Source organism: Anolis carolinensis, chromosome 4 (genome assembly GCF_035594765.1).
Source record: "Anolis carolinensis isolate JA03-04 chromosome 4, rAnoCar3.1.pri, whole genome shotgun sequence".
Taxonomy (NCBI): Eukaryota; Metazoa; Chordata; class Lepidosauria; order Squamata; family Dactyloidae; genus Anolis; species Anolis carolinensis.
The window spans coordinates 131,698,003-131,714,134 of record NC_085844.1 but is presented as its reverse complement, the minus strand read 5'-3'; the positions used below and the strand labels follow the sequence as shown (position 1 = coordinate 131,714,134).

The following is a 16,132-nucleotide window of genomic DNA, read 5'->3' as shown; positions in this document are numbered from 1 at the left end:
TTATGGTGAAAGAATGCTAAATGGAACGAGCTAATGAAAAATTGGAAAAAGAGAGAAAGGGAAAGATCCCGCAACATATGGTCCTGTTACCCAAAGCCATGCCATCTCTCTTGGCCTCCCCATATAGTAACTTGTCCCGTTCTTGCATGCTTCTCCTCAGTTACTGCTCCTAGGATCCAGGTTTCAGACTTACCAGGAAAGTCCTATTAGAGTGTTTTCCGTGCATACTTCCTGCGGTTCTTGTCATCCACTTGCTCTATGTACCATGTCCCTGGAAACAAATCTTCCTTGGACCCATGAGGAGTGTGGTTCACTGAAAGATGGAGCAAGAGTAGGTAAGGTGGAATGGCATTAGTCACTACTTTCACTCTTTGGACATATTGATGAAAAATGGTTTAAAGCCCTATATGGCTCAGATTCAGGCTATTTGAAAGATCACATCTCCCTGCATGAACTTGCCCGGGCCCTGAGAGCCTCAGGATCCCTTGACTCTGAAACCACATATCCTGTTTCCCTGAAAATAAGACATCTCCAAAAAATAAGACCTAGCAGAGGTTTTGCTGAATTTCTAAAGGCCTCCCCCAAAAGTAAGACCTAGCAAGGTTTTTGTTAGGAAGCATGCCCGGCGCCCGCCAAACAAAACACCAGAACTTGCAGGATTGGTAAATGTACATACCAGTTGTACATGGAAATAATGGTAATAATATATTAAAATGTTATATTCTTTATATTTATACAGTAGTAACAAGAAATTCTTGACAGGACTCATGGTTTGTCTGGTTTGGTTATGTTGGTTTGTGATGACAACTACTGTATATAATAAATGTTCATTTTTTTGTTCAACAATAAATGTGAATTCTTCTTCATGGAAAAATAAGACATCCCCTAAAAATAAGACCTAGCACATCTTTGGGAGCAAAAAAATAATATAAGACACTGTCTTATTTTCGGGGAAACACGGTAGGTTGTCTTTCAGAGGTCCAAAAAGACAATCTACATGGTTTCAGATCCAATGACTTGAATGACATTAAAACAGCTTTAAAATCATGGGTCACAAAGCAAAACCCTGAATTTTTCCAAAATGCTTTTAATGCCTGGTTTAAACAATGGCGCATATGTGTACAAATTGATGATGACTATGCTGAATGAGGGTTTTGTGTAGAAGATAGTCCAAGCTATGATCTGTAGCAACTTCTGCTGTTATATGTTCATTCATGACGGGGACTTTTTGATACAGGAGGCAAAGCTTTTTGATTCACCCTCGTATATTGTAGGTTTTACACTGTAATTTATATTGTTGTGTCTTCAATGTTATAAGCCACTTAAGTCTCATTTAAATAAACAAACAAACAAATAAATAAATATTAGGAGAATGATATGGTATGCACACAAGCTGTGCTTCATCTATTCTATTAAAATATTTTATAAAATTACTATTAGGCTATGTGTATAAGATGTATATGAAAAATAAAGGAATTCTATATTTAGAACATGGGACTCATTGCCAAGATATCTCATTATGTACATAGATAAAAGGACAGGTAAAAAAAACCTCTCCAACATCCAAAATATTTCTGGTTCCAAGCATTTTGGGTACAGGGTATTCAACCTGTAATGAAATTACACTTTTATGGTGGGGGCAGGTCTTTTGAAGCAACATCCTTTGTATTTCTGTACTTAGGAGAAAAAAGATCAATGGCAAAGGAGTCACTGTACAAATGCCACAGTCTTCTTCCCTGGTGAGTACTTTCTTTAAATTGTGTAGTCTGTTAATTAATCTGGATTCTTTGGACAATGGCAAAAAAAAATCTGTGCTTTAAGGTAAAGATAAAGGTTTTCCCCTGACATTAAGTCTAGTTGTGTCCGACTCTAGGGGTTGATGCTCATCTGCATTTCTAAGCTGAAGAGCCGGCATTGTCCATAGACACCTCCAAGGCCATGTGGCCGACTCTAGGGGTTGATGCTCATCTGCATTTCTAAGCTGAAGAGCCGGCATTGTCCATAGACACCTCCAAGGCCATGTGGCCGGCATGGCTGCATGGAGCACCATTACCTTCTCGCCTATTGATCTACTCACATTTGCATGTTTTCAAACTGCTAGGTTGGCAGAAGTTGGGGCTAACAGTGGGAGCTCACCCTGCTCTCTGGATTCGAACTGCCAACTTTTTGGTCAGCAAGTTCAGCTGCTCAGCGGTTTAACCCACTGGCTCCTGAAGTGCCTTTAAGATTCTGTATATGAAAGGGAAAAGCCTTCAGTTCAGGATGATGCCTTAGAGCTGTTTTGTAATAACATTCCTCAGTCCCAGACCTCAGGAACCGAGTCTAATTTAATGTTTTCTCTCTTTGAGAAATGCATAACAGTGAACACGTTTGAAATTTTTAGTACTGTATCAGAAATTAAGCAGTACTTGCAAGAAGCAACATTGTTGCCCTTCTAACACTTGTGTGTTTATGCTGGGATAAATTTTTCATGGGCACCTTTACATGTAAGCAGGGCTAATGCAGCTCATAGGACCTCATGACATTGATGAGGTCTAGCATTGTGATTTGTCAGCCTCCGTGGCAAATCTGGGTGGCATTGGGGCAATCTTACTGCCCTATCCAGCAGCTGATGCTTTCTCATCCCATGTGGGAGAGTGTTGCCACTCTGCTGAAGCCCTATTGTTCTTAACAAAACATGAGGCGGGATCTGTGTTGGTGGTGGCAGCGTCCCACCACTCTGCCTCGCCAGTTCGCTTGCAGAGCCCCACTGGAAGTCGCCCTACATTGTATGATTACTGGGGCTTCATGGGTGAACTGGGGCACTTCTTCCGCTCTGTGTGATAAGGTAGTATTTCCTTTTATGCTTACCCAAATGATGAGTGTCCTCCCTCACTTTCATGATCTCAGCAAACTTCTCAGGAGCAACACATTTCCGAGAGTTCAACCGAACTTCCAGATCTGAAAGACTGGATACCAGTTTTTCCAGAGGAGAACCTGGGGGGAAAAAAAGAGACACCAGCTTTATCATTAGGAAATGTAATATCCTCCGAGAGAGTTCAGCACAACCCTCCCTCCCAAAGCCAACTGTTTTTGTTTTCTTTTGCCACACATTCTAGTCGCTGCATACTTTGTCAGAAGCCAGAAAACATACAGCAGAAAATTAGAAAAGCTCCTTCATGATCCCTTCCCAGAAGCTTCTTCAACTTCTTCATGTTACAGAAGAGAAGGAGGTGTTTTTACATCGGAGGGCAGGGTAGCATAGTATCTTGTATATCAGTCCAATCTATTTTGGAGCTGCAGTCTAGCTTGTCTCATTTGTCAGACATCTCCTGTATCACAAAGCATATTCTAGACATGAATGTACATCTGCTTCTGATCCCGAGGACTTTTCTGTATACCATGTTGCTGTTGCTTATTTTCAATAAGAAATTCAGTCCACTTCCACACAGCTGAATAAAGTTCCACATTATCTACTTTGAACTGGAATATATATCAGTGTGGACTCAGATAACCCAGTTCAAAGCAGATATTATGAGATTTTCTGCCTTGATATTCTGGGATATAGGGCTGTGTGGAAGGGCCCTAAGTCCTTTGATAGCTTCTCCCATGCACAAAGGAGTGTTATTGCATGGCCAGAGCTGGAAAATAATAGTTTAAAAATAATACATTGAGTCATTGGTTACGGAGGGCCAAAAGGAATGCATTATTGCAAACCATATTGTCCATTGTGTTATTACTTTAAAAATATACCCCAGAACCAATAAAATACCAATTTAAACTTTAAACTTTGTCAAAATCCATTTAAATTGTTTTTAAAATGCCAAATTTCCCTAGAAAGTAAAGTAATATGACACATTTAGTGAATACATACCAGCAAAAAGTAGTATCATTCCTAATTGTCACATTACTTTGGAAATAAATTATTGTCCTAGAGCAGTATTTTAACTATATTCATCATTCCCAAAGGCTAGAGGCTCCATCTGTGCAATGGGTTTCTGCTTTAGTGGAATGTATCTCAATGAGTATGTTTGTTAAAAGTTAAATCAGAAATGTAGAATGGTATTTGCAAGCAGTCCAAAATATCTCATACACAAGAATAATAGAATCACATAGAGTTGGGAGGATCCACAATAGCCACCTAGACCAAAAAAGTAGTCCTGACAGTTACCAACCATTCTTTGTTTAAAAAACTCCAGTGAAGTCCACTAACTTTAGATCCAGTCTATTCCAAAATTGAGCAACAACAATTACCACAAAGTTTTAACTTTCAGTGGGAATCTCTTTCTTGTAATTTTGATCCACTTGTTTGTGACCTATTTATTTATTTATTTATTTATTTATTTATTTATTTATTTATTTACAGTATTTATATTCCGCCCTTCTCACCTCGAAGGGGACTCAGGGCAGATCACATTATATACATATAGGGCAAACATTCAATGCCCATATACACATAGAATGGAGACAGAGACAGACAGACGCAGAGGTAATTTAACCTTCTCCTGAGGGGATGTTTGATTCTGGCTTCATCATCCATTGTGACAGCACTTCCTCATTCCAACGTCGTAAATTAGTTAAATTTGCCTCCCCACTTTATAAGTGGTACCTTATTTCCTACTTGATAGATGCAACTATCTTTCGGGTTGCTAGGTCAGCAACGAGCATGGGCTATTATTTTATTTTATTTTTAATTGATGGGTGCTCACCCTGCCATGGGCTTGCCTCGAACTCATGACCTCATGGTCTGAGTGATTTATTGCAGCTGGCTGCTCAACAGCCTGTGCCACAGCCCGGCTCACCTACCCTTTGTAGCAGAAAAAAAAAACCAAGTGCATTACTAACATAACAGCTCCCTCAACCAGAATTGTTACCATCTTTGTTACCTACCTTGAAATATTTTTAACTAAAACTCCACAACAACATGGACTCACCTGCCTCATAATTTTGGGACACTTTCAGGGAGAACATGCTGGCTGCTAGTCCAGAGCCATAGGAGAAGACGCCAATCCTGGAGCCAGCCAGCTGCTGAGCAGAGTACCTGTAGGATTTCAGAGGAATTTCAAAATTATTTCAGCAGAAAATTATGAAGGGAAAGGTCATATTTGTTATTTCTCCTGTTTGCCTTTTGGCAACCTTTAGCAGAGGCAGAACTGGAATGACACTAGATAAGGACAAATGTTTGTGTATTGATACATTTTGGTGCAGCGGAAGATGGAAACATTTTGAAATGTCAGTGACTAGGTGAGAAACTGATGTCTCAAGTTTTACCAATTTTGCTTTCTAGGAAACTCCCTTGTTCTGGAAATTGAGAGAATGGTTTGAACAAATTTTGGCTTTCACAACAACAAATGTAAGTCTCATCATAAGTTAGTTGATGAGAAAGTCCTAAGCCTTGGATTCTAATGAAATCCATCAAAACTATGAGCAACAAAAGCAAAAGAAAATATTCAGCAGCGTATCTGGGATATTGAGTTGCTAAGCTACATCAGCACAGCTTCTATTATCTCAGTCTTTAAAGAAAGGCTCTTTACCTAAGTAGCCTAAGTGGATTACCTAAGTAATCTAATCATTCCAAAATACAGAAAAGTGTTCAGTAGTGACCTCAACAGAATTGCTTCCAGAATCGCCACGCATTGTGGCGAAACCAGCAGTGCCTGTCAGAGAGCACGGGGAACGCGTCACCCCACTCTCCACATCGGCCAACTCACCCATCAACCCATCTCACAGGGAGATATGTCAGCCACCTGGCTTCTCCCTGTTGATCCAATGCAACATGGGATGCCCCCCATGTTGCTGCAGTGGCCACATGTGCCAGTTCACCAATACTTTTGTGACAGAGCCTGACAAAAGTTGCTCTACATTGTGGGACAGGAACCAGCAGGCTCTGTCACAAAAGTATTGATGAACTGGCACATGCTGCTGAAAAGTGTCTCATGTGATGAGGCCCTTTGGCTAAATTCAATGTGCTTTCTTCTACAGTACTGGATGGAAGACATAGCACCACATTTTAAATGCCTATGTCCCTGTGAGGCCGAGGTGGTAGAAACTGTGAGATACTTTTTATTGTACTGCTCTTCCTGAACATCAGGAAGAACTTCCTCACTGTGAGAACTGTTCAACAGTGGAACTCTCTGCCCTGGACTGTGGTGGAGGCTCCTTCTTTGGAGGCTTTTAAGCAGAGGCTGGATGGCCATATGTCGGGGGTGCTTTGAATGCGATTTCCTGCTTCTTAGCGGGGGGTTGGACTAGATGGCCCATGAGGTCTCTTCCAACTCTACTATTCTATGATTCTATGATTCTTTCTATTGAGACCTTCAGCAACATTTTATTAATCCGATTTTACAAAGTATACCAGGGAGACTTGAAAGGTTTTATACTGATTATCTTTTGGCTGATCAGTCTTCTGAAATTACAGTCAAAGTTGCTAGTTTTTGGTGTTGCAGGATGCTGACACAGTCCTAAAGGTTTTATTATTGTCTCAGCTTTTATCACTGTTTTTAAAATATACAAATATATCCTGTATTTAACTTTCATACTTAATATCTGCTTTCGGTCCCACCTCCTTTACTGTTTGTTTTAATGCTGGTCATTGGCCGAAATGAAACATTCATTCATTCATTCATTCATTCATTCATTCATTCATTCATTCATATAAACCTAAATTGTTCTAAACTGCACAACTTGCATAAATTTATGAAATGTAGAGTGCAGTCCACACTTACCTAGGAGTCAGAACCATTAAGTCTAGTGGTTAATGTTAAGTAAGAGAGTTAAAAATATTTGTATATTTTAAAAGCGGTGATAAAAGCCAAGATAAAAATAATAAAACCTAACTAACCGCAAAGGAGTGCAACTTTAAAAGTGTTTCTTTGCCTGTTTTACTGAATCCATAGAAACAGAGGAACTGCAAATGTAATAGCAAAAACTTCATATGGCAATGATTTCTTATTTTTGAGTGGAAACTGTGGCAGTCCTACAGTCTCACTGAATGAGAGGAAAGGAGGGGGGAAGAAAGAAAGAAAAAACAGGTATCGTACTGTGCTAGGAGAGATGCGAGGCAGCCATATACAGATGGTGTATACATATTGCCATTGCGAGCAGAGAGGAACAAGGAGGGCTGTGTCTTCTGGCTAAACAGCTCCTGACTAGCCTTTTGAAAGGCTTTGTCCACCTCCTTGCTGGAGTAGGTTTCTTCCAGCTTCACATTTCTAAAAGAGAAGAAAAGCATTTAGTCTTGTCACATATATGACTTTGAGTCACACCATACATGCATATTACATATAGCTGGAAAGCATCCATGAGGTTTTCCTTTTCTCCCCATGGATATCAACGCTCGTTGGTAATTTAAACAAATCAAAATGTCCATGTTCAACTAAATTCAGATCAACTCAGAAGGAAGTGTTTTATGGAACTGAAGCCCTTTCCACACAGCTGAATGAAGTCCCACAATATCTGCTTTGAATGGGAATATATAGCAGTGTGGACTGAGATAACCCAGTTCAAAGCAGATGTAGTGGGATTTTCTGCCTTGATATTCTGGGTTATATGTCTGTGTGGAAGGGCCTTCAGGGCACACAGCCACAGAGCCGGCCCTAGGTATTTTTCAAGTGTAGGCGAACAGAATTTTGGTGCCCCCCCAAACCAATCACTGAAAAATAAAAGCGTTGGATAAACGAAAATGTTGGATAATAAGGAAGTATAAAGGAAAGGCCTATAAAACATCAAATTACATTATGATTTTAAAAATTAAGCACCAAAACATCATGTTTTACAACAAATCAATAGAAAAAGCAGTTCAATACATGGTAAGGATTACTATATTTGCAAATTTAGCACTAAACATTGAACAGGGATATAGGGCAGTTAGATAACCCAAATAGCCCTCAGTATTAAAAAACACTCTAAAATCAGGACAATAAATAAAGAACAACACTCTGAAAACAGAAGAAATCCAGACAGTAAACAATCAGGGACAGCTAACTCCTCCCAAAAAAAGATTCTCCCAGGCAAGAAGAAGCCAGGCCTTGAAGCCACAGGGCCATTAAATGCTAATCAAGGTGATTAATTACAACATTCACACCTGCTTCAAAGAAAAGTTCTTTCTCCCACCCTGGACCTTCTACAGATATATAAACCCCACATACCTAGCTTCCAAGTTCCTACAGACCTCACAATCTCTGAAGGCCCCAAAGGTGGGCTTGCGTGGTGCGAAGGTGGGTCTGCGCTGGCCGGAAGGCCCGAAAGAGAAGGAGGTGGAGAGTGGTGCCCTCCTCCCAGGACGATGGTGCCCCCGGGACGATGGCGCCACAGGCAAATGCCTATTTCGCCTTATGGTTGGACCGCCTCTGCACAGCCATATAACCCAGAATATCAAGGCAGATAATCCACAATATCCGCTTTGAACTGGATTACCTGAGTCCACACTGTCATATTATCCAGTTTAATGTGGATTTTATACAGCTGTGTATTTATACAGCTGAGCTCCCAAATTTGTTGCAATTTAATAAGACACTGTAGTTAATGGCAGAGATTTCCCTACAGTTTTCCTCTCCGCCTTCCACCTTGGCTATGGATCTGAAGGCCTTTTTTTCTGCTGGGCTTTTGCAAAAGGTATAAATACAACTCTGTTGATGTTCAATTGTTTCAGTGGCCTTTTCATGTAATCATTCATAATTATCTTGATATTTAACTTCAGTAATTGTGATCATTTTATCTACTGTATATACTTGAGTATAAACCGACCCGAATATAATCCGAGGCACCTAATTTTTCCACAAAAAACTGGGAAAACTTATTGACTTGAGTATAAGACGAGAGTGGGAAATGCAGTAGCTACTAGTAAATTTCAAAAATTAAAATACCTATAAAATTACATTAATTAAGGCATCCATAGGTTAAATGTTTTTGAATATTTACATAAAACTGTATTTTAAGATAAGACTGTCCAACTCTGATTACCGTATATACTCAAGAATAAGTCGATCCGAGTATAAATTGATCTGAATATAAGCTAATATGAATATAAGGCAACCAGGACCCTCACTTGAGTATAAGCCGATGAGGGCTTTTTCAGCCCTAAAAAGGACTGAAAAATTTGGCTTATGCTCGAGTAGATACAGTCTTTTATATTTTTAGCCTATCTTGTTAAACTATGTATATTTTAAGACATTAAAAACTATCAAAAATTTGCAGTTGTCTGTTTGCAAATATTAAAAAAAATCAAATATATACAATGTGGGATGTTGTGTACACTAAAATGAGTATACTCAGCCTTAGGTGAATTTTGACTATATAAGAACCATCCATTAGAGCAGTGGTTCTCAATCTGTGGGTCCCCAGGTGTTTTGACTTACAACTCCCAGAAATCCCAGCCAGTTTACCAGCTGTTAGGATTTCTGGGAGTTGAAAGCCAAATCATCTTGGGACCCACAGGTTGAGAACCACTGCATTAGCGGATATCTGTTGTTGACAAATGGCATCTGTAGCCTTCACTAACCTGAATTCCTGTAGCCCCTTGTAGATACCACTCTCAGTGTTAGCACTGGGGGATGCGAGGAAGTCATTCAGCACCATCCGTGCCAGGGACTTCTGCACCAGTTTGCAGAAGGGGGTGTGGAAGATCATGAACTGGAAATCTTCAAGTGTACAAGGCTTGTTTATCCCAGCTGCCTCCAGGTAGAAGAGTTGCAAAAGAAAAATACAAATGAGCAATCACATGCAGGAATGGTAAGAGAAAATGGTATGAGCAGAACAGTACACACAACACAGATCTTCTTCCTTTATCCTTGAGACCTGGGCAAGCAAGACTTTACGTTTATTAAAAAACATAAGCTGGCACTGGGGTGAGTGTGTGTGTGAATTAGATAGCAAGATATCCAGAAGTGACATGAGGGGAGGGGGCAAGAGGGGACCCATGTTCCCAGACTGCCTGAGCCTGGGGAATGCAGGATGGCAGTTGAGACAACTGCAACCAGTTGTGCTTGGTACCAGTTGCAGTTGTCTGGACAGGCCCTAATTTGGGTGAGAGCACAACTCCTCCTTCAAGAGTTGGGGTTCCCCTCAAAGTCAGCTTAGCCTGAAATGCAAGCTGCATTCAACTGACATGTTTCTACTGAAAGTCTGTGTTTCTTCAGCCCTCCTTGGTATGATCTCTCTTATGCTGGAGTCTTCTTCTTCCTCCTTTTGTGAAGGAGCATGTGACCAGAGAACCCCCTCCCTCTGTGCCCATCTTCTTTCATGTATCACACAACACAAAAGGAGGAAAAAGAAAATCCCAGCACTAAGTAGGTCACCCTACTGCTGCTGTAAACAGTAAACATAGGGAGTGAAGGAGTGGCCGTTGGACCCCTGTGCAGGATCCTGGATGCTGAATCGTGCTGTAGAGAGCCACCTCATAGGGTATCATAGGGTCGGACTCTGGTGCAGGCTGGTTAGCAGCCAGCTGCAATAAATCACTCTGACCAAGAGGTCATGAGTTCAAGGCCAGCCCGTGTCGGGGTGAGCACCTGACAATTAAAAATAAAATATAGCCCTGCTCGTTGCTGACCTAAGCAACTAGAAAGATAGTTGCATCTATCAAGTAGGAAATTTAGGTACGACTTATATGTGGGGAGGCTAATTTATGACACCATATAAATCACCCAGCTACCATTGGAATGAGGAACTGCCATCGCAGAGGATGATGAAGCAGCTGCTCCCCCTGTGGCCAGAATCAAGCATACCCTCAGGAAGCTGAAGCTGGAGAAGGTTTAAATTGCCTCTGCGTCTGTCTCTGTCTCTATTCTATGTTATATGGCATTGAATGTTTGCCTTATATGTGTGCAATGTGATCCGCCCTGTGTCCCCTTCGGGGTGAGAAGAGCGGAATATAAATACTGTAAATAAATAAAAAAATTAAATTTCAGTCATGCTCCTTCCCTGTCGAAGAATCATTACAGTCATTACAGTTTTGAGTTATGAAATAAACGGTTTTAGCTATTTTCCCCAGGCTTTCTCAAACTGTGCTCCTCCAGATGTTTTGGACTTCAGCTCCCACAATTCCTAACAGCTGGTAAGCTAGCTGGGATGTATGGGAGCTGAGGTCCAAAACATCTGGAGGAGCACAGTTTGAGAAATACTGGTCTGGGCCCTCAATCCAGCGGAGGTGCAGCATGCTAGTTAGTTTCAAAGCATCATACTGTTCTCAGGCTGTATCCATATAGCTGGATTATAGCAGCTTGACACCGCATTAACTGCTATGGCACAATGCTATGGAATTTTGGGCTTTGTAGTTTTGTGAGATATTTACCCTTCTGTGTCAGAGAGCTGTGGTAGAATCATGTCAATTAAAGTTGTGACAAACTGCTATAATTTTGCAGTGTGGATGGCCTCTCTGTCTTTGTCCAGAACCTCATCACACTAGATGAGCATCTATCCACTTTAAGTCTAGTAGAATTCTCCTGCAGAATTCTGGGTTTTGTAGTTTAGTGAGGCCCAGACTTCTCTGGCTAAGCAGTGGTTCTCAACCTGTGGGTTCCCAGATGTTTTGGCCTTCAACTTACCGAAATCCTAACAGCTGGTAAACTGGCTGCGATTTCTGAGAGTTGTAGGCCAAAACACCTGGGGATACACAGGTTGAGAACCACTGGGCGAAGGCTTAGTGGCTAAGCCTTAGCCAGAGTGGTTCTGGGTCTCACTAAACTACAAATTCCAGAATTCCACAGGAGGCAGCCATAGCATTTGAAGTGGGCAGGTGCTCTAGTGTGATGAAGTCCTAAGAATACAGCTCTTGGTTGTTGTATGTCTTTCGGGCTGTGTGGCCATGTTCCAGAAGCATTCTCTCCTGACGTTTCGCCCACATCTATGGCAGGCATCCTCAGAGGTTGTGAGGTATACCTCACAACCTCTGAGGATGCCTGCCATAGATGTGGGCGAAACGTCAGGAGAGAATGCTTCTGGAACATGGCCACACAGCCCGAAAGACATACAACAACCCTGTGATCCCGGCCATGAAAGCCTTCGACAACACAATACAGCTCTTAATTTTCACGTTTTCTCTTTCTCTTTCTCCCTGACATGCCATTACAAATACCATATAATCTTATATGCAATTATGGACCCATCCCTGCCACCACTGAAATATAGTGAAGCACTACAAGGGCAGAGGAAAGCCCCAGTTTAGTTGTATTCTGGCAACACATACCTTTCTGCCACTGATTTTCAATTTTGTTCCTGTATGTGGCATAGCATCGATCCAGGGCTCGGAAGTAGCACTGTATGGAGAGTGGTCCATCAACCATAGGGTACTCAGAAGCTAAGTCTGGCTTATAGAAGTCATAGACATGTTCCATGTGGGTCCCACGTACACCTTGGGAGTAAAAGATCATATAAGTATTAACAATCATAAGATGTGGTGCTTGTGGTGAACTGTATTCCATCTTTGGTGGGAGAAGATATTTGCTCGACACTTTACTAATATTCTGAGAATAGTTTATTCCAAAGTTATTTGATGTCAGATGCAACACATTGCAAGTAATCTTTGCAGCAACAGTATTAACTGTTACATCATATGGCAGATGGAATCACTAAGCCTGAGAAAACATCCGTTTGAAATCTATCAGCATGTTTGTGACTGAGATGGCATTTGAAATCAAAGCTCCTGCATCACAAACCTGCACAAGTTTGTTCAGAACGAAGACTGGCCGTTCAGATAAGTATGCTCATGATTGTAACTTCAGTGATAAGTTAACATCCCCTTTCATAAAGTCAAAAATGTCCAAATTTGTATATTTCCAATTTTGGAGTCAATGTTTATTAGCACAAGACATACTCTGATTAAAATGAGTAAAAACAAATGGTTGTAGTTTTAATTGGGAAATTGTCACAGGTTCAAATCCAGGGAGTGGAATGAGTGCCCACTGTTAGCCCCAGCTTCTGTCAACCTAGCAGTTCGAAAACATGCCAATGTGAGTAGATCAATAGGTACCGATCCGCTTGGAAGGTAACAGCGCTCCATGCAGTCATGCAGGCCACATGACCTTGGAGGTGTCTACGGACAACGCCGGCTCTTTGGCTTAGAAATGGAGATGAGCACCAACCCCCAGAGTCGGATATGACTGGACTTGACGTCAGGGGAAACCTTTACCTTTTTACCTTCCTGCTTGTCACAGAGCTACAGAAAGTATAAGGATGTTCCTTCTGCCCCCCAACTACAATTAGCCCTTTACTGAAGACCGGGGGTTCTATTAAGTACTTGTCATGGGGAAACATAGGCATGTAAAGTAAACAAAAAGAGAGGAAAAGAGAAACTCCATCACCGCTAGAGAGGAAGAAAAGTGTCATTATCCCATTTCTGCACTGAATGTATGCCTTGCTAAGTAAGCACTATCATTTCTGTTTTGAAAGTAACTCTTCCTCCCCATTGCCACTGTTTCCCCAGAGGCATTTATTCGTTGTCATTGTGTGAGAATGGAAGTTGCAAGTTTTGCTTGGCCACTGCCTCTCAATGCCACAGCAGCCTCACTTGATATCTCCTCCCAGGTCCTCTTCAGGATCAGTTGTACACACAATGGGTTCCTTTGTTGTATCACCCCCCCCCCCATGCTTTCTCTCTCTATAGCCACATGACAGAGCTTCCTGGAGAGGATTCCCTGCATATCTTCTCTGACTGAGGAGAGTTAAATTTGACATTTACTTCTGGCGACTAGTCACTTAGCTTCACTGACCTTATTTGGATTGTGGGTCTTCACTAAGCTGTATACCCACCGCCCCCGCCCCCATCCTACTTGTTCTCTTTCATGCTCTGTGGCTCGAGCCATGTGTATATGACAGCACTCTTGCTCAATGGTTATTCCAGATTTGGGTGGAGAGTTTGTCACTCTTCAGATGTTGCTAGGTTGAAATTGTCTCTTTCCATCACTGTTGGCTGAGTTGATAGACACCCAACAACAAAATGTGGATAGACACGAGCTACCTGTTTTAGAAAGTAGAGCACTGATGACTTCATCATAAAGGCCCATGGATTTGCCCTTCATTATGGTGAATCCATGGGCTCCCAGTGGGGTGCATAGAGAACTCATCACTCCACGCCTTGTATTGCTTGCCTTACTGTGTCCCGCATTCCATGGGGGAAGTGTTGCCTCTGTCTTCTTCCCATTGCTGGGAAGGCAGTGTGGTGAATCCATGGGCTCCCAGTGGGGTGCATAGAGAACCCATTACTCCACGCCTTGTATTGCTTGCCTTACTGTGTCCCGCATTCCATGGGGGAAGTGTTGCCTCTGTCTTCTTCCCATTGCTGGGAAGGCAATGTGGTGCAGCAGGTTAAACCGCTGAGCTGCCAAAATTGCTGACCGAAAGGTCGGTGGTTCAAATTCGGGGAGTGGAGTGAGCTCCTGCTGTTAGCTCAGCTTCTGCCAGCTTAGCAGTTTGAAAGCATGCAAATGTGAGTATATCAATAGGTACCACTCCAGTGGGAAGGTAACGGCGCTCCATGCAGTCATGCCGGCCACATAACCTTGGAGGTGTCTACAGACAATGCCAGCTCTTCGGCTTAGAAATGGAGATGAGCACCAACCCGCAGAGTCGGACATGACTAGACTTAATGCCAGGGGAAAACCTTTACCTTTACCTACTTGTGTTGCTGCTGTGGTGGCATGCACTGCTTCCTCTCCTCTGTCAGCACAGAGCCTGGTTGTAAGTGCCTGAGCATCGTGGGAAGGGCTCTGTGCTGAAAGTGGAGGAGAAGCAGCATATGATGGGCAAATTAGCCCATGTGATGAGGTGGTAACATCAATCTCATTCTGCCTAAGGTCCACTACACACATCCGGGGTTCCCTATGACTTCCTTCAGAGATACCTGTTCACACAAAGTAAGAGTTTCAACAATGAAAGAGTTACATTCTGTTGCCTAATGGGAGCTTCTCCTCTGTCCAGCTCTGCCATTTAATACCCTGGTATGTTGTCTGTCCCCAGTCAATCTGGCAGAAAAAGCAGCCCGGGCAGCTCAACTGGATTCTGAATCCAGGATTAGTGAAGTTTATTAATTGCTACATGGGTCACTTGCTTATGTCTTGAATGGGCAAAAGTGGGCATGACATGCATGTCCACCCTTCTTGCCTGTCTGAAATAGTTATGCCACTCATACGTAGAGATACACTGCCTTGAGCACATGTTATAGATAGAAGGCAAAGGGGATCTACCTATGTCATTTTCTTTCACCCTTCTGCCAGGCATGGGGTGTTTCTTGCAACATCTGCGGCAGTCTCCGGCCCCTTCCACACAGCTGAATAAAATCCCACATTATCTGCTTTGAACTGGAATGTATGGCAGTGTGGACTCAGATAACCCAGTCCCAAGCAGACATTGTGGGATTTTCTGCCTTGATATTCTGGATTATATGGCTGTGTGGAAAGGCCCTAAGTTTTTCCTTTCTAATCACTCTCAGTGACCCAATAATAAAATAGTTCCTTCATAGAATCACTTGAAGGTAGAGAACAGGGAAGGGAAGAGGAAAACAATTTATAAGACTATAGTGATAAACATTATCAATGTCTGAAGAACTTTGAATGCGATTTCCTGCTTCTTGGCAGGGGGTTGGACTGGATGGCCCATGAGGTCTCTTCCAACTCTACTATTCTATGATTCTATAATTCTACAGTTGTTCCTGTTGTTTCTGGTGCAGGACTGTTACACCTTTGCAGCATTATTTCTGTGTATTTGAATATATGTGCATGCTTGTGCCATGCTACCATTCTTGTTCGTGCTCAGTGTCAGGCCCTCCTTCCGTGACGCTTGTGTTCGCTCTGTCCTGCTATGCCCATCGCTCCCTCTTTCTACATGGTGGGATTCTATTTTAATCTCTCTATCAATGCTATCTGGCAAATGTTATCCGCCTTGTGTCTCTATGTACACATCTTTCATGCTGAGGATGCAGTTTGCTTTGTTTCTGGTTTCCCCCCTCTACTTGGTTGCTGTGCAGTTGCACACATTGTCATCTGGAATAGGCTCTCGCTCTGTTCCCAAATATGCAATTCCATTCTTCCCCAGGAAACATAAGTCTGCACTAATACTAGTTTTGTTCAGGAGCTCCTCATATTCAAAAGAGGAGGACAGGCATGGTTGTTTTTAATTGTGTGAGTGGGGTACAAGAGGTAGGAGTGGACTTGCACATAAA

General features: G+C 42.1%; 1 protein-coding gene across 1 annotated transcript in view; it reads right to left on the bottom strand.

Moving 5' to 3' along the window:
• Positions 1 to 16,132, bottom strand: part of hmgcs2 (3-hydroxy-3-methylglutaryl-CoA synthase 2) — a 29,465-nt gene that overhangs the window by 1,553 nt on the left and 11,780 nt on the right. Inside the window, exons 4-9 of the mRNA XM_003229040.4 lie at positions 12,164 to 12,328; positions 9,479 to 9,647; positions 7,020 to 7,190; positions 4,914 to 5,020; positions 2,851 to 2,976; positions 194 to 313 (exon numbers count right to left, since the gene is read on the bottom strand). Of these exons, the coding sequence (XP_003229088.2) occupies positions 207 to 313; positions 2,851 to 2,976; positions 4,914 to 5,020; positions 7,020 to 7,190; positions 9,479 to 9,647; positions 12,164 to 12,328 (845 nt within the window). The 3' untranslated portion in view covers positions 194 to 206. The remainder of the gene's footprint in view (positions 1 to 193; positions 314 to 2,850; positions 2,977 to 4,913; positions 5,021 to 7,019; positions 7,191 to 9,478; positions 9,648 to 12,163; positions 12,329 to 16,132) is intronic.